Source organism: Centruroides vittatus, unplaced genomic scaffold (genome assembly GCF_030686945.1).
Source record: "Centruroides vittatus isolate TY-2023 unplaced genomic scaffold, ASM3068694v2 contig_742, whole genome shotgun sequence".
Taxonomy (NCBI): Eukaryota; Metazoa; Arthropoda; class Arachnida; order Scorpiones; family Buthidae; genus Centruroides; species Centruroides vittatus.
In genome coordinates this window covers 1,189,571-1,212,231 of record NW_027122478.1, presented here as the reverse complement: position 1 = coordinate 1,212,231, position 22,661 = coordinate 1,189,571, and the positions used below count along the sequence as shown (strand labels likewise).

Genomic DNA, 22,661 nt, shown 5'->3' with positions numbered 1-22,661 from the left:
AATAAACTGATTTATTAATTTATTTTAAAGTAATTCATTCAAAGCTTACGTGTCCAATTGTATATTTAATTAAAATCAATAATAGCTGTCGAATATCGTATTGGTAATCGACTGTAGCATCACAGTGAGCGTCAAAATCCCCTCAAAGAACACAGGAGACTACTTTAAAGAACTTGGAAAATGTTGCAAAGCACATTTAGTACGAAAAACTTTATACCAAGTATTTATTTGCATACTTAATTATTTAAATTTTTTCCTATTATGTGAATATTGTAATAATCTTAAAGCTAATTTATTTCCTTTTGTATATCGAATAGTTTTGCTACTTATCTAGTACAAACTTTGGGAGGATTTTGACCCACTGTATTTGATACCTTACATATCAGTAATTGTTACGCAAGTGATGCAAAGTAAAATCGGAAGAATAGAAGAAACATGAATAAACTTTTATTCTTTCTCTATAAACGTTAATATTTCACAAAAATATTTCAATAATGTGAAAAACATTTTGCTCTCGCCAAATGTTCCAAATTATACAAAAAAGTGGCTAACTGTAGCATAAAAACACAGTCCAAAGTAAAAATCTATTCAAAATTTTTAAACATTTTCATTTCTTAACGAAGGTGATGAGAAAAATAGCAATTATCAAGTTTAAAAAAAATATTTTAATCATCTGAAAATGAACAATACCCAAATTATTTAGATGTTTCGTTTTTCTTTAACACATCTGACGAGATTGGTATTTTCTAAGCAATCGTGAAATATTTTCGGAACTGAGCTTGGCACTGTTCTATAAGTTAAACGAATGAGAACCTATTTCACGCTAATCCAAAGCCCTGTGTGTGTTCTATAGCTTGCAACAATTTGGTGCGAAGCGCCTCTTCCGTCGTGTAATGAGGTAAGTCCAAAATATTGAAACAAGTGTGGGCTACTGGCAAATGATCGTCAGTAACGTGCATAGGTTGAAAAATTATCTGAAAATTATTAACGAGATTTAAAGATCACGCTAAAAATTTTTACCATTTTCAATAAAAAAAACTAGACTCACTTTTACAGCTTTCATTCCCAATATGGGTATTCTATCTGAACCCGTCAAGAACACTGAAACAAAATTATTTAAATTTTCTTTCAAATTCTAATAAAAAAGTAATAACAATAAGGGAAAATTCAATATGACTTACACAAAAATTTCTTTTTCTGTTCCAGAGATAGAGAATGGAACACTTTCCAGAACTTTTTGATTGCAGGATGATTTTGATCATATTCATTTTTATATTCAGCATTCTGAATTAAAAAAAATTCTCTTATAAATAAATCAGATTAGATAATTAATTAGTTAAATTTTATATTTACCTCTTCTAACTCTTTCCAATCGTAATCTTCAGTACCTATAACAAGCGCCATTAGCTCTTGGGCATGAAATACTTCCTACAAACATTTTTTTTGTTTTGTATAATGTTACATTATTAAAACATTTCAAATTTATATTTTATAAACTGAGAAAAATAAATCTAGGTATTAATTTAGAACTAATTCACTTGCAATAATTAAGATATTACTGTTTGTAATATGCTTACAACAAAAATATTGAAGTACATTTAAAAACTGAAATTTGATTTAAGACATGAAGTAGAAAGATTAATTTTAGGAAAATGTTCCTCCATTTGGTTTTTTAAAAAAGATAAATTTATTTTCAGTTTAAATAATTGAAGAAATACAGTAGAGCGTCGTTAATTGGAATGTCGGTAATTGAAATGGCCGGAAATTGGAACGATTTTCAGTCGGACTGTGTCATGCTGAATCGAACGTTTTTGATACTAAATTTACTTCTAAAGTATAATTTTCATGTTTTTTATATTCTTCAATATATTTATTTTGTTTGTACAAAATAAAGAAATAATTTTTAACAATACAATAGCCTCGATTATTATTATAAAAATTTTCGTTAGGCTTAAAATCGACGAAAATTCAACACGAAGCGACACGCAACGGAGAAAAATTTGAACATCGGACAGGTTAATATATTTTTTCGTACAAAGTCGGAAATTGGAACAAATGACTAATTGGAACAACCCCAGTCCCCAATTGACGCCAATTTTCGACGCTCTACTGTATTACTATTTCTTCATTTAAAATGAAGTGATTGCATTAATCAAGTCTGGTTTAAAACCATAAAAACAGTAATTAATATTAAATTAAAGTGTTTCAAGTAATGATCAGAAAATAGTTGTTTTTAAGTTACCATCTTATTTTATTAAATTGAAAAGAACATGAAAAAATATGAGAAATGTCAAATATACATTTCTGTAATGGAATATCAATACATACATATAAATGCATCATTTACTGAATTCAATTTTTTGTATTAATTTATAAACAATAGATTTTTGTATATGTAAGTCTATACTGCTTTATAAAAGGTATAATAATGAATGAAATTTTGATTTTTCTAAATATAGTCAATATATATCTTAATTGCCATCTTGAAAATATAAATTTATTTACTCAGAGCATAAAGAAACTAATTTAAGTATATTTGCTGCCACAATTCAAATTTTATATGTTTTAATTAAAATCAAAGTAAAGGAGAGTTTATGTCTCTAGAAATTTTTTACAGCTTTTGCTATATTAATATAAAGACCTTATTTGCCATGGTGTGAAAATAAAACTGGTCATTTGAAAAAAATATGCACACATCACACAGAAGAAAAGATTCAGCTAATGTTACAGAACAATAATTTACACATTAAATGGTATATATGAAAATTTCAATAAATATATTCAAATATTAAATTTAATTTAATAACTACTACAAACCATATTATTATAATAATATTCAACTTATGATACTATTTTCTATTTAAGGAATATAAAGAATAGCTTGAATTTCCTGATGTTTTGACAAGATTATTATTAGAATTAGATTCTGTGTTAAGCACCTTGGATCAACACACTGGGGAAACTGGCATCATAAATATTTAAAAAACACATTTCTCAATCATCATTTATACCTATTGTGCTTGAACTGTGTCAAATATATACTTTTAGTGTGTGTGTATGTATATATATATATATATATATATATAAAATATTTGTGGCCACATATGTAATTTGGCCCTCCAATCAAAAATTTCAGCACCACTGATTTATATATCATGACAGTCAATATGACAAGTGTCATTTCATTAATATGCAAAAAAAATTCATTTAGCTATTTATAATATATATTATTTTGAAATGTAAAAATGGCTATTTGAGTGTTTTTAAATCACCAATAAATTAAGTAATTTTAAAGCAAATTTTGGTTACATTTCTATGTACCGTATTTTACGGACTATAAGACACACCTTAATTTTAAGCAATTAAAAAAAAAAAATACCTATAAGATGGTACGGACTATAAGATGCACCTGAATTTTGGAAGCAATTTTTCGAAGAAAAAAGTGTGTCTTATAGTCCGTAAAATACGGTATCACATAAACATGGTTTAATCAAGATATAAATTATTGTATCCAAAAACAATAAAAGTATATAGCAAAAAAACTAAAAAAAATTTTAAATTGTCTAATTCAGCATCTTTATGTATATCCAATAAAATTATAACTTAAATTAGAGACTTCATCATCCCTGCTCAGTTGCTTCCCATGAGTTTCACACACTGGTCAAAAATTTCCTGACAATTTATCAATTCCTTGTGCCACTATTTATTTTTATTTTATTTTTTGATGTTTTTATGCTAAATTTTTTTATATATTTAGACTAGATTACATTGATACTATTAGTCATTGTCCAAACCAATTTTTATGAACATTTCTTTCAACAAAAAACATTTTCAATATAACACTTGTTTTTTAACAAATTCCTTCAGAATAGTGTGAATAAATGAAAAAAAAATTTTTTTCAATAAAATCGATAAATTAAAATATATACTCACTAAAACTTTGCTGCCACAGACTTTATAAAATCCATCAGAAAAAGATTTAAAAGCGTCCTCTACAGATTTATTCAAGATAAAATCCACATAGCAATCTACATATTCTGTCCTAAGAAAATTAAACAAATTATTACAGATTTTAATAAATTTTAAAAGTTCAATGACCAATTCTTTTTTTTTTTTTTTGTACCTGTTCTCTTTAGTGACTGGAATATTAGCTCCATTGGGTTTCAATTCAAAAGAAACTCTAGCACCATATACTTCTAATGACACCTATAATTGAATATACATCAAATCTTATAAGAACTACATAAAAATAATAATAAATCAATTTTGAGACTATTATTATTTAAATTTATTGTTTACTTCAAAATTTAGAACAAATACATCTTCAACATCGTCATCTTCATAATCAAGTAATTCTTGTAAACTTCTGTAATAGAAAAACTGTTTACTTAAATTTTGTTAATTCATTTTTCTTGTAGTTTATATTTAGTAACTTTAAAGATATGATTCAATTACATATAAATATACTTTCTAAATTTTGTATTAAAGTAATCAATACCAATTTTGAATATATAACTTTATTGTCATTTATTGTTATGCAGAGTTATAACATCATGTTTGTTTAATCACATAGAACAAAGAAAATTGATTTACACTTAATCTGCTAATCATAATCACTATATACTATTAGATAAAGAATAGAATTTGGCGAAAACAAATGGTGACCCATATGTTTTCTAGCTCAGTGTGGCATTATTTCGCATTACCCCACCATTGGCCAATGGTTCCATTTCCTGAACACTGGGAGTTCGGTCATGGGTTTGTGCTTCGCCAGGACAGGCTGGTCACGTGGAGTTTTCTGGGTTTTCTCCACATTTGTAACGCCTAAATAGGGGCCAGTTACCCTTAAATGGACCTCCCGGAAGGCATTATTCCCCGTGATATGACTATCATAAATGCATACAACTACTATTACATGACAATTACGTCACACTTTACCACAGGGCGATATAGGCTAGAAGCTCATGTCCAACTAACTTCTACAAGACAAGACATTACCCTGCAAGTCTAGCCAAACAATTCCATTGCTTTCCTTTAGATTAGTTTTTTAATATTAATTTCTTATTGCTTTTAGTATTTAACACTATATTAATTCTCTATAAAATTTGTTTTTGGTATGTATTTTGGACTGTCTAGAACGAATTAATTGAATTTACATTGATTCATATGGAAATAATTACTTCAGTTTTTGTCGGTTTCAGATTTCATCAATTGTTTTCGAACAAATTATCGACAAAAACCAAGGTATCACTGTATATCCTTTTGTGCTAATTTTGTTTTGATTGTAATTTTGAATGTTTGTTTCCATCCATTTATACTTATTTTTCTTGATATTAAGTCTTAAATACATTGTTTTCATGGTAATCCTATACAGGATCTATCAAAACTACATCATTTGCATAACAAAAACAATGCAGGTCTACATCCTAATTTATTTAAACTGATGAATTATGAAACTATAAATAACGTTCATTTAACAATATCTTATAATCAAAATAAAATTCTCAAAGTATTGGTGAATTGATCTACATTAAATTATCATCATGTACACATTTTTCTGAAATATTTTTACCTAATTATAGAATATGAAAAATATTCTATAATTAGGTATAAACACCTATACATGCATTCAGTACACTTTTTCTATTTCCAAACATTTTAAGAAAACTTCAGTTTCTTAAAATCAACTATATTAGGAACATTTTGTAGAATGATCCAAGTTTATCAAGCTTAACATGAAGTTTAAACTAAAGAATTCTGAAATTAATAAAGTTTAGAAAATTATTGTTTAGAATTTGAATAATTACAAAATTCTTAATTTTAACTGAAACAAATACACTAGGATAAATTCACATATGAAAGCAACAAATCAGCATGTTTATCATTAATCACTAAACATTATATTAAACATATACAGTAGAGCGTTGTTTATCCGAATCAATTGGGGACTGGGGTTGTTCGGATAACTTATTTTTTGGATAACAGATTATGTATGAAAAAATATATTAACCTGTCCCATGTTGAAATTTTTCTCTGTTGCGTGTCGCTTCACGTTGAATTTTCATCAATTTTAAGCCTAACGAAATTTTTTATAATAATAATCGTGGCTATTGTATCGTTAAAAATTATTTCTTTATTTTATACAAACAAAATAAATATATTGAAAAATATAAAAACAAAAAAATTATACTTTAGAAGTTAATCTAGTATCAAAAACATTTGATTCAGCACGATACAGTCCGACTGGAAAGCTTTTGGTTAACTGACGTTTCCGTTGATTGGCTTTCAGATAAACGACGCTCTACTGTATTAAAAATTGTATTAAGTTTTAGACCAAAAAAAATATTAGTAGTATAAAACTTACTTTACAACTGTTGGTGATAATTGCTTAAGATCTTCTAATGATACCTTCCTAGTAATATGATTTTAAGGTAAATTTTTAAGATAAAGATACATTTCAAAAATTTTTGTAATATAATGTTACTTACTCATGAAGTAATTTTTTATATAAGATTAATGGAAAAGGTAAATCAATAATGGTAAAGTTGTAGATTGCTAAACCACATAAAATTCCAATGAGATAAAATAACTGATTATCTTCAGCAAATGTCTGAAATACAGAAATTTGATTAATTACGGCTATGAATAATTTCAAGATGTATTTAGTTAATTACAAAATTTACCTTTGCATGAAACCATATACATCTAGTTTCTTGATGTTCTGTAAACATGCCATATTTTGGATCCAATGCTTCTCTAAGCAGCAACATAAAGAATTCCTTCATAAAATCATATTTTATTCTTATCATCATGAAATATAACTTCCAAATTCAAAAGAAAATGTAAAAATCTTATACCTTCCTTACACCACCTGCATCTACAGCATCTTCTCCATGAAATATTACCTAATTTTATAACAAAAAAAATCAGTATATGCAATAACACAGTTGTTTCAAGTTTTAAAAATCATTACAACTTACCTTCAGAGGTTTTTTCAAATCTTGTTGATCATACTTTGACAATTGATTGATTGTCTCCTGCAACAGATTATCACGGGTAACATACAGCACTAAAAATGGATTAGTTGGCGTTACTGGAAGGAAAGCACTAACAAGATTCTGCTGAAAGGCACTATTCATTGCTGACTAAAATAAAAAGTTCATTTGAAAAGAATGTTTTAAAAATTAAAGATCAAATATATTTGTGTATTTACCTCCATACGAATGGCTGAATCAGTTTGTAAGATAAGAGTTTTTGCTGCAGCATCAAACACAAAAGGATAATCACAGAAGTGTAATCTTCCTTGCTAAAATTTTTAATTAAAGTAAAGTAATTTTATGTAATGTAGAATACATTACAAACACTGAAAATCTCTTACCCTATGTGGACTTTCTAACCATTCTGCATAGTCATAACGAACATCTACTTTATCTGTTACTTCATGAATATAGAACTCCTGATAAGGAATTAATTCTCTGTTGTCAATGTTAACCTATAATTAATCAATTTGCATTTAGAATAATAACAGAACAAACTAACACAAATAAATATAAAGCAAAATAAACTATACTTTATTTAATAGCTTCAGTATTTCAAGTGAAAGACGTAAAATTTGCTTTTGACTTTGAACCATTGTCTGAAATACAGATTTATAACAATAAGCTAACTTATAAAAGAAAAAAGTTTAAATACATCAAAAATTCACTCACCCTACCATCATTTGTCATTTCAGCATGAGATAACAAATGAATTACAACAGATTTATAAATCTAAAAAATAAAATTTTTAATGTAATTTAACTAATAGTAATAATAATAATATAACATAGAATCAACAATAATAATTATTAATCTTACCATAACCAAATTTCTAAAATATGAAGCATCTAATGAGGTCCACCATAATTCTATTTGAAAAATATTTTTTATCAGTAAATTGTCCATTAAACAATATTTGTTAGTGGCCTTTAAAATATGACTATCCATTATTTGATTCAATATACTGTATAGATCTAAGAATAGATGGTTTAATTTCTCCTGTCCATCCATTCTGAAGTTGACTATTACCATTTGTTTGTCGACACAGTGTCTTTATAGTTTCTCACAAATCGCCATCTACTCTTAAATCAGAGGTAGAAAAAGCTATAAATACATTAAGAAATCACAAAGTTCTGGGACTTGAATAATCAGTATACAGTCAGTCATCAGAAAATTAGTAACTTGAGTTTAATCTTAGGTATTGATAAAAGATATGAGAGATTTAAATGCAATATCCACAATACTTAAATTTCATATTTTATTCTTAAAAGTAAAAAAACCAAACAACCTTCTTAATATTAACAACAACAAGCATTTTGTCTTTATTGAACATTTTACTGGTTTAAAGTTTTGTCTTTTGGGAGAGTTACTTTGTGCCATTTTTGTAATTTACAAATATATTGATTGACTAGTTCTTCTGTTGCTAGGTTTCAACAATTGGCAAACATTGCCCCCAGACAACTTTCCATTAAGTCATTGAAATTTGTCAAAGAAACTACTAATGAAAGTTGATAAAGCAATACTTTTGTCAACTAAGTTAAAAACCGGTTTAGTGAGAAAAGCTATCCATTGTAAGTACCTATTATATCAACCACTCAAGCAACTCAAGACATATATCAATAAAAAATTTTTTATCTATCTTTATATCAACTAGTACTACTTTTCAGATTAACATATGTTCAAATTATTTGCTAATAAAATATTCTAAACTACATTGTTATTTTCAAAATTAAAGCATTGAAAAAGATGCATAATAATTTCTTAATCATCTTATTAGATGATTAAGAAATTATCATGCATCTTTTCAAATATTATAACAAAAAATTGTTATTAGCAACATTTCTTAAAATTTCAAATTGTTACTGTAACAATAACTGTTGTATTCCATACAGGATTACAATATTTACAGGATATATACATATCATTTGAATAATCATTTCATTCTCTTAATGGGCAATCATATTTAACTGACCACTAAATCAAGTATTTAACCAAAAGTTACCTATTATTTTAATAGCTTTAGTATTTAGTTTCAGGAGTGATATGCCAAAAGGAGCAATCAATGAATTCAAATACTGTGTTGGATCATTAAATAAGTGACACAGAGGAAGGAGGAGATAAAGACGGATGGCTTCAATATCAGGGGGGTTACTTGATAAATTTGGTATTAAATTTTCTAAACAATTTCCCACCTAAAAAATAATAATAATAATAGTTATTTAAAACATTTTAAGAATATATTCTTATTGAAAAATTAATAAAATAGTACCAATTCTGGAATGGTTGAATTTTCTGCACTTTTAACATGATGAAATCCAGATTTTGCTTCATCAATATCAATTCCATGATTTCTAGTTGAACAATCATAATGCATATTATTTGGTAAAAGAAAAGAGCCATTTAAACAAGAACTAGATGAAAACACATCTTCAATATAACTGAAATAGAATTTAAAAAATTTAATTTTGGGGATTAAAAGAATGATAATTACATTCTTTCGTAATTCATAATGCACTAAAGATCATTATCTATTACAAGTTTACCTCATTAAATCTTGAGGCACACAATCAGCAGCTTTGACATTTTGCACTTCTTGTAAAAATTTATTTTCAAGGGATAATATTTGAAATTCATCAGGGCATATTCGAAAATCTTTGGATGATAGCCTAAACTGATTTTAATTATTTTATTAATGGAGAAATCTATTTTATGCTAAAAAAATTAATCTAGTTTTAAGTTTTACAATAATAAATATTACTCACTGATATGTGAATAGTTAAAGCAAAACTCTGATCACCACCACTTATTAGCTTGTTTATTTGATATTGTTTCGTATCATCATCAAGACAATTCCTGTCTTCTAAATGAATTAAACATCTTAATCGACAAAAAATCCTATTCATCAATACTAATGTTAAGTACTGTATTGTTTATTATATAATTTTTTTATTTTTAATGGATAAAAGGTTAAAGATTACTGTCTAATTTAATTCATTAGATAAAATTTGTTTATTAAGTTAGCTTTCATTTTTTAAATAAAATTTCTACCTCTGAATGGACTATTTGATCTGGCTTTCTTTGTTTCATTCTCTGTAATTTCATTTTGTAAATTATTAGACTCAGGAGAATTGCCTCTCTCTCTAGTAATAAAGTCAGATATCACAACTGGAAGAGTATGATTTGTTAAGCTATTTCCTAAACCCAACTGTCCACTAGCATTCAAACCAAATACATATATGCGATTTCCATTAGGAACATACGTCATAGTATGACATCTAAAAGAATAAAAACAATGTTGATCATTCTAAAATATATAAATATTTTCATAAAAATATTACCTTCCACAGCTGACTTGAGTAACTACACTTCCCATTAATTCTAATACTTTTCTAGGGAAAATTTCATTACTTTTTGATCCATGACCTAGTTGACCATACATGCCTGCACCAAAAGTAAATACACCACCATCCTAAAATATAATTATATATATCACATTATAATAGTTATTTGTATATTTTCAACATAAGATACTAACCCTAGTCAGACAAGCTGTGTGATCTTCACCACAACTGATGTACTTAATATGATGTGACCTCAAACTCTTTTGATTAACTGGAAAAACTCTATCTTGATCATCATTTAGACCTAACTGTCCAAAACTAGAATAAAATTAAAAAATATCAACTAAATATCTTATGTAACTCAATTTAAAAAAAAATAAAATAAAATTGTTTATTCTAACCTTTCATTAACACTTACGTATTTTTTCCCCAACTAAATAAGCCACCTGACTTAGTAAGTATACAGTTATGGTTTCCACCAGAAGCAATATGCTTAATAGGAATACCAATTAGAGAAACTATTAAGCAGGGTATATTCTGATTATTATTATTTCCTATTCCAAGTTGACCATAATTGTTATAACCCCAACTGTATAATTCTCCAACTGAAAGAAATTATCTGTGTCTATGAACTTCTTCAATAATTTCTGAATAAATGTTTGAAAAATATACAAACCACTTGTAAGCACTAATGAGTGATGGGCTCCACAGGAAATTTGAATGACTGTGAACATGGCTAAACGTTTAATCATTCTATAAAGTAGTTTGTAAATTTATTATCATCAGATAAGAGAATTACAAATATACATTTAAAATGTTATAATTCAAAATATAATGGATACATATTTAAACAAATAATAAATTTTATAAATAATTTATAGAATTTTGAGAAAGCTTTTCTAAATTTTTGCTGTTTGAAACAAATCTTTAACATTAACAACAAACAAAAAGCAATGCTTAATACATTCTGTTTCATCCAAGAAACCTACGGATAATCAAATGAATTTTATATATCTTAAAGCGATACTCGATCCAGTTAAACTATAAATTGAAAAAAATTGAATATATATTATTGTGATATCATGACAATGCTGGGCTGCAACTTTTAATCATCTTTTAATTTAAAAATCATGTGACTTTTGGTCCAGGCTGGAAGTTCATATACAGTTAATTGGGGCATGGATAAACAACAGACAACAGTGAGAATGTATAGGTCTGCAATCTGAAAATTGCAGCCCAATAATTTTTCACTGAAAATCCTAATACAGTAGAGCATCGTTTATCTGAATCAATTGGGGACTGGGGTTGTTCGGATAATTGATTATGTACAAAAAAATATATTAACCTATTTCATGTTGAAAATTTTCTCCATTGCTTTGCGTTGAATTTTTGTCAATGTTAAGCTTAACGTAAATCTTTTAAAATAATAATTGTGGCTATTGTATCGTTAAAAATTATTTCTTTATTTTGTACAAACAAAATATATTGAAAAATAAAAAACAAAAAAATAATATTTTGGAAGCTAATCTAGTATTAAAAATGTTTGAATGCAGAAACAAGTTACATACCTTGTAACTCGTTTCTGCATTCAAACATTTTTAAAGTAGGCCTACAGTTTAAGAAAAAAAGTCCAAAATTGTCTTTTGCTTCACAGCTGAGAGTCACTTTTTTGCTGCTAAATCATGCACATGTCTTAAAGACAGCAATTGGATAGCATCAGATTCTTCTTGCTGTTCTAACCACTTCAGAGCTGTCTCAAGGCAGTGAAAAGCTTCCTCAATGGATGGTCCTTTTTCAGTATGGTCAGCATTGTTAGGTTCTTCCTCATCATCGCAAGGGTCTTGGTTGTTAACAACACTGACAATGATTTCATTGTCTGACAATATTTGATAGCCAGGGTCATTGACATCAGACTTCAGTCAGTCTTGAATGTTTTCCTTGTCACACACTTCAAATCCAGAACATTCTTTAATCAGCTCAAACAGTTGTGATACAAATTGGCTCTTTGGTGGCTCTTCAGGTGCAGTGATAGACTCATCTGATGGTAGGAGCTTATTCCAAGCTTTTATTAGTGTAGTGTCCTTGATAATAGCCCAAGCTTCTGCTGCCATGTACTGTACATAGCATCCTTTAAGTTAATTTCAGTGTACACTTGCTGAATTGTTTTTTCACATTCTTCCCTGATTATTACCATAGACAGCAATGCCTTCCTGTAATATTGTTTGAAGCTTTCAATGACCCCTTGGTTCATCGATTGGAGGACTGAAGTAACGTTGGGAGGCAAGTAAAGAACTTTAAACTTTCCGTTTTCTCTTTTCAGTGAAATGTTTGAGGGATGACTTGGGGCGTTTTCAAACAACAACAAAACATTTCCAGAATTTCCAGTTTTAAGCTGATGCTTTTTGACTTCAGGGATAAATACAGTGTCATACCATTATATAAAAATGGTCATATCCATCCATGAATTCTTTTGATTTTCGTAGGACACCAGCAATGTTTTTGTTCCTTTAAAGCACTGCGGATTTTTAGACTTTCCTACGATTAGCAAAGGTAGCCTGTGCATTCCGGTAACATTTCTGCATACCATAACAGTGATGCGTGATTTGTGTACCTTAAAACCAGGTGCTGACATTTCATTCTTAGAAATTAGGGTTTTCGTTGGCATTTTCTTCCAGTACAAATCAGTTTCATCTGCATTGTAGACATCGGTCTCTTTGTAATCCTCCTTATCAATCATGTTCTTAAACTCTTTCAGACTCTTTCAAATGTTCAGCTAATTCAGTGTCAGCCGACAGTTTTTCACCCTGGATGTCCAATTCCCTAATTCCATGCCTAGATTTGAAATGCTTAAGCCAGCCATTAGTCGCTTCAAAATCAGCATTACCCCTAGTTTCTTGTTCATTTCAAGAGCTTTTTTGCAAATTAAAGGGTGAGTTATGTACTTGACTATGTACCTGCACGAACCATGTGTAAACTGCAATGTCCAAATCCTGGTTTTCTGCCATTCTCATCGTTTTTCTGTGCAAGCTTCACGTCTTCACTGTGAAGTGAAGACGTGAATCTTGCACACTAGACTACACTCGCAAATTTTTTAACAGCATCGCTGTTCTTTTTAATGTCCGATATTGTGGCATTTCCAACTCCATATTTCCGAGCTAAGCTTGATCTACTAGCACCACACTTCAAATGATCTATTATTTTAAGTTTATTGGAAACACTGAGAACAATGCATTTACGTTTAGCGTTGCGAACGTTACAACAACTACAGCATGATCTGTTACAAGTATAAAATTCACAGATCCAAAATTAATATCCCCAATGGAAACAGATTTCGATTAAGCATGACACACGTCCAGACACAGAGTCCTCAGAAAAACACTACATAGAAATGCCAGTGCTGCCAGCTAAAACACACACACCAACAAAAAAAATATTGGAATAGCCCAAGTCATAGCCAAAGATTGCAGTGCCACAGCACTAGCAGAAATTTAAATTTGCCAACTGGCTAAACGTTTAATCATTCTAATATTTCGGTGCTTTTGGTTAACCGATGTTTCAGTTGACCGGCTTTCAGATAAATGACGCTCTACTGTACTCCTAAAAGATGTAAAATGTAATATTCTAAAATAATAAGAAACTAACACCTTATAAACCTGATTTCATTACCTTTTACTTTAATCAGATGATTTCTCAGATAATTTTTTAATGTTAACTTTCTATTGGCTATTAATATGCCTCAAAACCAAACTTATCATAACAACCACAAATGACTTTAAGATGACTGTTTTATCACTTCATTTTTATTGACTGCAATATGCATTTCAGATATATATATTCATCCCTCTTAATAGTGTACCCTCAGTTGAGTACACTATTATATAATGTTTAGTTGATGGATAAAATTCCACATCCATTTTTAAATAAAAACGGAAAACAGGTAACATATAGATAAAAAAAATAGAACTTCTATTATTCTTTTAATAACTTAACAGTTTCATAATTTTCCAATGCATTATTATACATATGTATGTTTGAAAAAACTTTTCCAAAATAATATAAAATTATTTTAAATGAAGACTAAAAGATATAAAGATTAAGTAAAAATTTTGCAGTTATATATATATGCAGTATATATATATATAATATAAATGTTGAAATACCGTATTTTACGGACTATAAGACGCACCTTAATTTTTAAGCATTTTTTAAAAAAAATACCTATAAGACACTACGGACTATAAGACGCATCTGAATTTTGGAGGCAATTTTTCAAAGAAAAAAGTGCGTCTTATAGTCCATAAAATACGGTATATATATACTGTATATATAATCAATATGAAAAAATTCATTTTATTAAAAATGTGTAGGATTGTCACCTTAAGAACATTAAAATTATCACAATTAAAAAAATATTATTCCTCCTAATTATTTAACTCCCAAAACAAATACTTTCTTATAAACTACAATAAATGAAATTGTAGATTCATAAACAATTTTACTTTATATTCTCTAATAGATTCTCTAGTCTTATTACTCAAATAATAGAGTATATATGTTTGAGAAGTCAATTCAAAAATTAATTAATTGGAAAATGAAAATATATTATTGTTTTCTTTTACATTAAAAAAACTTGCTATAAATTTTCAAAATATTTATGACTATCATTATTTTCACATTTTAGGATAAACTTCATATACCTGATCTAAAAAAGATTTTAAAATCAATGGAGGATACTTTATATATTAATAAATTATTTTATATTATAGTTGGCTACTGAATATTTCTTGCAATGATTTATGTAAAGAAATAATATAAGGTCTTATAATTTTTTAAAGCAAAACAATTTAAAAATCTAACTGGCAGAAAAAAATATGTAAAAACTTTTTAAATAAACAAATTTGTGTGCAAATGTATCTAATTGTGCTTGTCAACATAAATAAGGGCAGTCTGGCAATGTTTATTTTCATGTCTAAGACTAGTATAATATTTTTTCATTATTATTGTATTTGAATGCAAGATGTCAAATAGTATCTTTGCATTTAAATAATCATATTCTATAGTGGTATGACAGAAAACAGACAATCATTATAATATATACTTTTGAAAACACAGCATTATCATCATATTTTATTTTCTTGAAACCCTGCAAAACATCACTTTGAACAGCACTGTACTAAATCACAATTCATCAGAAATTTGAATGAAAAAATAGATTGCATACAGAGTTAATGATACCTAAAATCATTTAATAACAACTTATGTAGATTTTTACACTGTTCAAAACTGAAAATAAAATTACCATAGTTTACAGCATATAAGAAAACTTTATGTATACATAAAAAAACTAATGAATTTCCAAACAGCCTTCAGTTAGCTGCAGGTACTGTACCTCTATATAGCTAAACTCTAATTAAACAAAAACATTTTTATTCAACAGCTAAGCAGCTTTTGCATTTATTCAAGTAGAATATTTTAAGGGTAAATTACTTCTTTCAAACTCCTTTTTCCTAATAAAAGTGTGCATTCTATTTTGCTTTTTTTTTTAAAACCAGAATACAGTAAAAAACATATTCAAGTGGTGCAGAATGGCTTAAATATAATAAACACTTTTCCCTAAATATTCTGTGCTGAAATGAGACTGTCTATATGCTGTAAAATACAATACTTATAAATTTAAAAAGTTTGTTTTATAAATTTCAAGATTACATATACTATTTTGATTCATAATTAAAAACATAATTAATTATTATTACTTAGGAGAGGAAATGCTCTCTTCTTCAGTTGCTAGCCCAAGTTGACCATAATTATTTGAACCCCAGGAAAACACTTGACCAGCTTCATTCAAGGCTAAACTATGACTGTTACCACAACTAATCCGTTGTATGTGGTGCACTTGTAAAGCTTTTATTTGTTCTGAAATATTAAATTAATTAATATAATAAAGAAATTTCTCCATACTTAAATACAAAAAAAGATTTTTATTAAATTTATACCTAATCTTAGTTGAGATTCATTGTGTCCTAGTTGCCCCATATCATTTCTTCCACAACTGTACACAGTTCCATCATTCAGCAGCACTAATGTATGATTTTTCCCACATGAAATATCTGAAACATTATTTTCCATCAAAAAGTTTTTCCAACGACGAGGAGAACCAATGTAACTTTCTTCTATGCCACCAATTCCTAGTTCGCCATTACTTGTGTTACCCCAACAAAACACAGCAGTTGACATTGTGAAATAGTTAAAATATTTAACACACTATTGTACACAATAACATGTATGCAAGTACAAAATATCTGAAATTGAATAAATATTCCAATTAGCTTAAATAAAAAGAACCAGCTTCTTAAAGAATTAGCTTAAATATTAAGAACCATTTAACTTAAAGCTCAAAAATGCTTTAATAAAATAAAATAAACTAATACACACTTTCAAGCTTAATGACAACTATCAGACCAGTAATTGAAATGGAATTTCCAATAATTTTCATAAACATAAAAATAAATTATTAGGTAATTAATAATTAGTAAGGAATTACAGTAGAGAGTCATTAATCCAAACCCCGATAATTCGAATCGCCGGTTATCCGAACGATTTTCAGTCGGACTGTGTCGTGCTGAATCGAACGTTTTTGATACTAGATTTACTTCTAAAGTATAATTTTCATGTTTTTATATTTTTCAATATATTTATTTTTTGTACAAAATAAAGAAATAATTTTTAACGATACAATAGCCTCGATTATTATTATAAAAATTTTCGTTAGGCTGCTTCTTCTTTGTTCCAGTTTATATGGAGATTTTAGCCTGTTGGCCTTTTCTCTGATGTACACTGCTTAACGATTATACGAAGTGGTTCGAACAATATATAAAACGTTCTAAAGCCTCCACGTGCTGACGAGGAAGAAGGTCGACGTGAGCCCAGTAAATAGGAGTAAGGGTTCAGACTACTGTTAAATCTATTGATAAAGTGCAGCTGAGGTCTTGACAGGCCTCCTTATATTTTGGACAAGTAATCCAAAAATGGCAGGATGTTTCCGGATTGCCACAGTTCGGGCAGTTGGGAGAGACACAAAGACCTCTGGAAAAGAGAAACCCATTTAACGGGGTTGTATCGGTTCGAAGGCGGGCAAAGAGAGTTTTGGCATAGTGAGACGAGGCGTATGAATATGGCCAGGGAACAAAAGGTTGGAGGTGATCCTGACCTTTTTGTCAGGCTTAAAATTGACGAAAATTCAACACGAAGCGACACACAACGGAGAAAAATTCAACACGAAGCGACAGCAACGGAGAAAAATTTGAACATCAGACAGGTTAATATATTTTTTTGTACATAATTGGTTATCCGAACAAATCACTAATCCAAACAACCCCAGTCCCCAATTGATTTGGATTAACGACTCTACTGTATATATATATATATATATATATATACACCATATATAAAACAACAAATATGTTTTTGTTTATTTTACTCCATTAAAGTATTTTTGATACTATTTTAGTTAAGTTTTTAAAATTTAGTATCACAATACCCTCAAATTTATATACATTTGGGAAATATATGAAATACAAAAAACATCTTGTATTAATAAACCTAAAGATATTTATTATAAAAAGTTTAATCACACTGCATTTCTATCAATGGCAGATCATGACTGTCTAATGTGGAGATTCTGAGTAACTACCACTGTACATAAACTATATACAGTATATATAAATGTAGAATTGATAAAATATTTCTTAAATTTAATAAAAATAAAAATTTTGAATCTTAAATTAACTTGACTTTTTCATATTAATATTTATAGGTTACAGAGTATTCTACACAATCTATTTGATTCAGTAACTAATTCCTGCCATATAGTCATACTCATTTGCAGTAGCACTTCACTGTAAACAGTTCAGTGCTGTTGCAAACAGTACAACTATATGACAGTATGCCATTTCAAACATTTCATTTTATAGGTGACTGGCTGAATATGTGGGACTGTTCTCTGAGGATAAGCAGGTACTGCACCGTTTAATAGTGCTGTCAAAGGAGAACTTGCAGCACAACCACCTTAATAAAATTGTTTTTATTTTACATACTGTTCTAATCAGAATTGATTTTAATTGAAAAAATTTTTAATCATGTATAATAACTTTACATAGTAATTATGTAATAAAAATTGAGACATTATTTTGTGATTTTATTTTCCTTGGTAATGCTGCAGTTCTGCAGCGCATATCATGAGTGCTTAACGCTAAATTTCCACACTATATAATAATCTGTGAAACATATTAATGAATGGTAGAAAATGCAATCCCAGGATACTATCCAAAATGTCAAGAACTGATATTATACATTGAAATAATAAAATAAATGACACTGTTTTGAATCAAGTTGTTAGGATAGCTACTCAAGGTTTAAATTAGTTAATTTGCATGTAATTTTTTTGCTACGAATTCTTCAGTTATACAATCCATGGTTCAGTGCTCAAGGTGGTCAGAAAAAGTAATATTAGTGACTATTCAGGCAGAAAAAGTGACAAAGATAGAAAATCAAAATGGACCATAGAATGCACTCTTAGTATTCTTGTAGCATAAAAATACTATAAGCTTATTAGGCTTGATTTAAGTTGCACTCAATAAATTTCTCCTGTAACATAGTATGTGCACTTCTCAGAAAGCACACGATATATTTCATTCAATAAAAACAACAGGACTTATAGGGAAAAAATAAGTTTAGAGACAGAATACTCAAAACCTGTAAAATCTTTCAAAATATTTTATTTCAAGCATTTTTTTTAAGTTAAAAGTTCTTTTTTACACACATTATTTGGATTTTTACAATCATAATACTATTTATTATATTTGAGATGTATTAAATATTTTTAAGAAAAGCAGATAAGCTTTGAAGAATAATGCAATGTAGACTCAGAGCAATCCAAGAAAACTATAGCAAGAGAGAACACATTTTTTAATTTATTTAAAAAACTAAAATTATACATTAAGGAATTTCTCTTATAACAAATCAAAAGTTTGTTAATGCATTTCTTAAAACAAAAATTGCTCAATATTATATAATACAAAATTCTTTTTAATAATAAAAAAAAAATGCAATATGCTTTCCTGTAACTCTTTCATCTGTCATTATACAGATCAATATTTTTTTTCATGTTTTAAAATCTATTCACGTATCTATTTCAGTAATAAAATCAATAGCTTCTCCCTTAGGTTAAATTCAATTCTTCCTTGACTATTGTAGTATTTCTAAAACACTCATGTTATAATAAAATATTGCTTTGGTAAATCAGTGAAAAAATTACTTAATTAGTTTTAACAGCACTCAAAATTTTTGAGTTTTCAAAATTCAGTATACTGTTAGGTTATTATTTTATAAGACATACAATAATTTTATCTAGTATTTTTGATTTCAAAATTATAAATTTTAAGAACATTTGCCTAGATGAAATTAATAGAATAAATAAAAATATAGCATATATTAAATAATATTTATTATAATAAAATGTTAATTTTAAATGCACAGAATTGTATTTATTCTTCTTAATGTTGATTGTTCGTGATAATGTAATTTTTTAAAAAATAGAACAAAACAACAGAACTCAAAATAAGAAAAATAATCATTATTTATAGCATGATACTATAAATCATAAAAATAACTTTAAAAATTTTTGGAAGCAGACTCTTTTCTCACTAAATCCAAAATTTTAATTTTTTTCTTTTAAAGTTGGCACTTTATGTCATTTGTTAGGCTTGACAGAGCTATCAGCATAACTATTCTTGTGTTTGGAAAAAGTAATTAGTGTAAACAAAACTAACAGAAGAGAGGATATCATATGTACACATGTTACAAGCTCCAGACAAAGACTTATGAGAATCCCTATGTTAGTACAAAATGAATCATAGTAATGCTTTTTCAGAATAAGAATGAGCATGACTAAGATACTGTGAGATATGACATCTCACAGTATCTTAGTCATATGCAAAATAAAATGTATCTTAATCACAGTATCTTAGTCTTGCACTGCAAAATAAAATGTATGGATTTAGTGCACAATTAACAATTTTCATTTTATGTATTTTCCATTTATTTTTCCAGATTGCCAAAACCTGAAATCACAGTCTGCATATGGTGGGATCCTACTGTATTCTAAAAAAATTATCTTAAATAAGAAACAAAACTACAGATCTTATTTTATAGCAAGTAGAAGAGAAATAAAAATTAAAATTGCTATTATATATAGTTATTAAAATTTCTATCAAAATAAATAATTACATAAATATTACTTTACAGTCATGTATCAAATTATGCAACTGCAAATTATCCAACTGAGATAAAGTTAAGAATTTTAAATGATTTTACATTTTATCTATAAACAAAAAATAATATTGTAAAGAATAATAAAATGTAGTAATTAGAAATAAGAGCTATTCTAAGACGTTTTCAGATGGATGCAGATTATATATCAAATGCAAATTAAAGCTGAGAGAAATTTTTTTTCAGCTTTAATTTATTTTATTAATAATTTATGCTTTTACATAAAAAATTTTTTATTTTATTATGTAAAAGCATTAAATGTAAATTCTTAATATCAAACAGCAGAATTCCAATTTTACAACCTTCCACAGAATTCTACCTGTGCCGACCCATCTTTACTGAAGAGTGGTGGACTGTACAGCTTAACTTGTACAAAAAGTTGATCACTTGTTACATTTAGGTGTTATTTTAAGTTTTGTTATTTAAATTCAGGTTACTATATTATATATATATGTGTTATTATTTGCTGTTAATATTTTATTTGATGATAGTTAATATGTTTGTTGTTACTTATACATGATATTTATTTATATTTTATTTCTTTATGTTATGATGTTCGATGTCATGAATGTGCTGTTGCTCTAAATGTCTATATAATGCCGAATTGTTAATGTCTTTATTATTGATGTATTTTATGTATTTTATAATATTTAAACCTATTAATACCACTATAGATAATTCTTGTTCTTCAGAAAACTGCTTAATGTATCTCATGTTCTCACCCGGTTTTGTACTTAATGGCACCGGGCATGTACCTTATGTATATTCATCAACAAATAAATAATAAATAAATAAATAATAATAAATAATAAATAATACCTTTGAATTTTTTCCTCCCCGATCACACACAACAGCAACAACTATAAATCCTGCACTCATATTCAAATTTTGAATTATTAATAAAATACTTTTTATTCATCCACTCAAGTTCAAATACTTTTTTTTAAACTTGTAGTGGATGACACTTGATCGTTAATACAGTTTTTTCAAATATTAATTCATTAATTAAATTTAATTAATTAATTTTAGTTTTATATGAGAGAAAAAATTTCTCTTATATAAGATATTTATCATATGTATATACATATTTATATTAATTGTAATTATTTAATAAAAAGTAACTAGAATAAAATTTTTCTTTGTTGACCTAAGTAGGAATTGACTTTAAAAAAATTTTTTTTTATATTACTTGTTTAGTTCAGATCACATCATCATCTATGCAAAAGCATTTACAAAATTTAAAATATATTTATTTTTCTTTAATTATATGAATCAAAGACTCAGAGATAATTTTTTTGTTTTAAAGCAATTACAGTGGTACCTTGTACTTTGAATGATTCTAACTGCAAATATTCCAGATTTCAAGTGCTAAATTTGAGAGAAATTTATCTGAAGTTAGAATGATACTGCTACATTCAAACTGTTCACACTGAAAAAAATGTGCTTGTTGTGTAAATCATATTTGTTGTGCACCCAAGTCATTTCTCACTCTCACTGTGAAAGCATCTCTTCTATTATGCTGTTGTGCTTCAGTGTTTTTTTTTTTTGCTTCATTTTTGATGCATTTGGTTATAAGTATAACCTTAACTATTAACCATAGTATCGAAAAAGTGTGTGGAAGCAACAAATCCTAAGAGGAAGCCTCAATTCTACAGCGATATAACCAAGTCATGCAGTGTCCCTAGTTATATTAAATAAGTTTAACAACAAAGCTACTCAAAAATTATGTAGAGATTTCTTTGTGTTTCAAATTATGTTAATTCTAAAAGTAAGAAGCTTTTAGACACTAAAATATCAAAATATGCTAAATCTGACAACCTCTTATCTACAGTATACTGACTGTATGGTGGACAATAGTCTCCAGTAGGGAGGATGTGATAAATTGTGCTCTATAGAATTATTGTGATTGTGCCGGAAGTATTAATCGCGTTACATTTTTGAGGATACCATTGTAATC

General features: G+C 27.7%; 1 protein-coding gene across 2 annotated transcripts in view; it reads right to left on the bottom strand.

Annotated features, from left to right (window-relative positions):
• Positions 1-425: 425 nt before the first annotated feature.
• The window catches only part of Herc4 (HECT and RLD domain containing E3 ubiquitin ligase 4), a 148,488-nt gene continuing 126,252 nt past the window's right edge, over positions 426-22,661 (bottom strand). For both annotated transcript variants that reach the window (XM_067277312.1, XM_067277311.1), the window contains 28 exons: positions 16,372-16,677; positions 16,132-16,291; positions 11,055-11,131; positions 10,797-10,983; positions 10,573-10,696; positions 10,376-10,506; positions 10,086-10,312; positions 9,800-9,897; positions 9,581-9,708; positions 9,307-9,475; positions 9,040-9,229; positions 7,857-7,906; positions 7,710-7,769; positions 7,571-7,636; positions 7,379-7,492; positions 7,214-7,306; positions 6,981-7,145; positions 6,858-6,905; positions 6,684-6,779; positions 6,489-6,610; positions 6,365-6,412; positions 4,300-4,366; positions 4,124-4,206; positions 3,934-4,042; positions 1,354-1,428; positions 1,182-1,284; positions 1,049-1,101; positions 426-974 (listed from right to left, as the gene is read on the bottom strand). In XM_067277312.1, the coding sequence (XP_067133413.1) occupies positions 819-974; positions 1,049-1,101; positions 1,182-1,284; positions 1,354-1,428; positions 3,934-4,042; positions 4,124-4,206; positions 4,300-4,366; positions 6,365-6,412; positions 6,489-6,610; positions 6,684-6,779; positions 6,858-6,905; positions 6,981-7,145; positions 7,214-7,306; positions 7,379-7,492; positions 7,571-7,636; positions 7,710-7,769; positions 7,857-7,906; positions 9,040-9,229; positions 9,307-9,475; positions 9,581-9,708; positions 9,800-9,897; positions 10,086-10,312; positions 10,376-10,506; positions 10,573-10,696; positions 10,797-10,983; positions 11,055-11,131; positions 16,132-16,291; positions 16,372-16,612 (3,240 nt within the window). In that variant the 5' untranslated portion in view covers positions 16,613-16,677 and the 3' untranslated portion in view covers positions 426-818. The remainder of the gene's footprint in view (positions 975-1,048; positions 1,102-1,181; positions 1,285-1,353; positions 1,429-3,933; positions 4,043-4,123; positions 4,207-4,299; positions 4,367-6,364; positions 6,413-6,488; positions 6,611-6,683; positions 6,780-6,857; positions 6,906-6,980; positions 7,146-7,213; positions 7,307-7,378; positions 7,493-7,570; positions 7,637-7,709; positions 7,770-7,856; positions 7,907-9,039; positions 9,230-9,306; positions 9,476-9,580; positions 9,709-9,799; positions 9,898-10,085; positions 10,313-10,375; positions 10,507-10,572; positions 10,697-10,796; positions 10,984-11,054; positions 11,132-16,131; positions 16,292-16,371; positions 16,678-22,661) is intronic.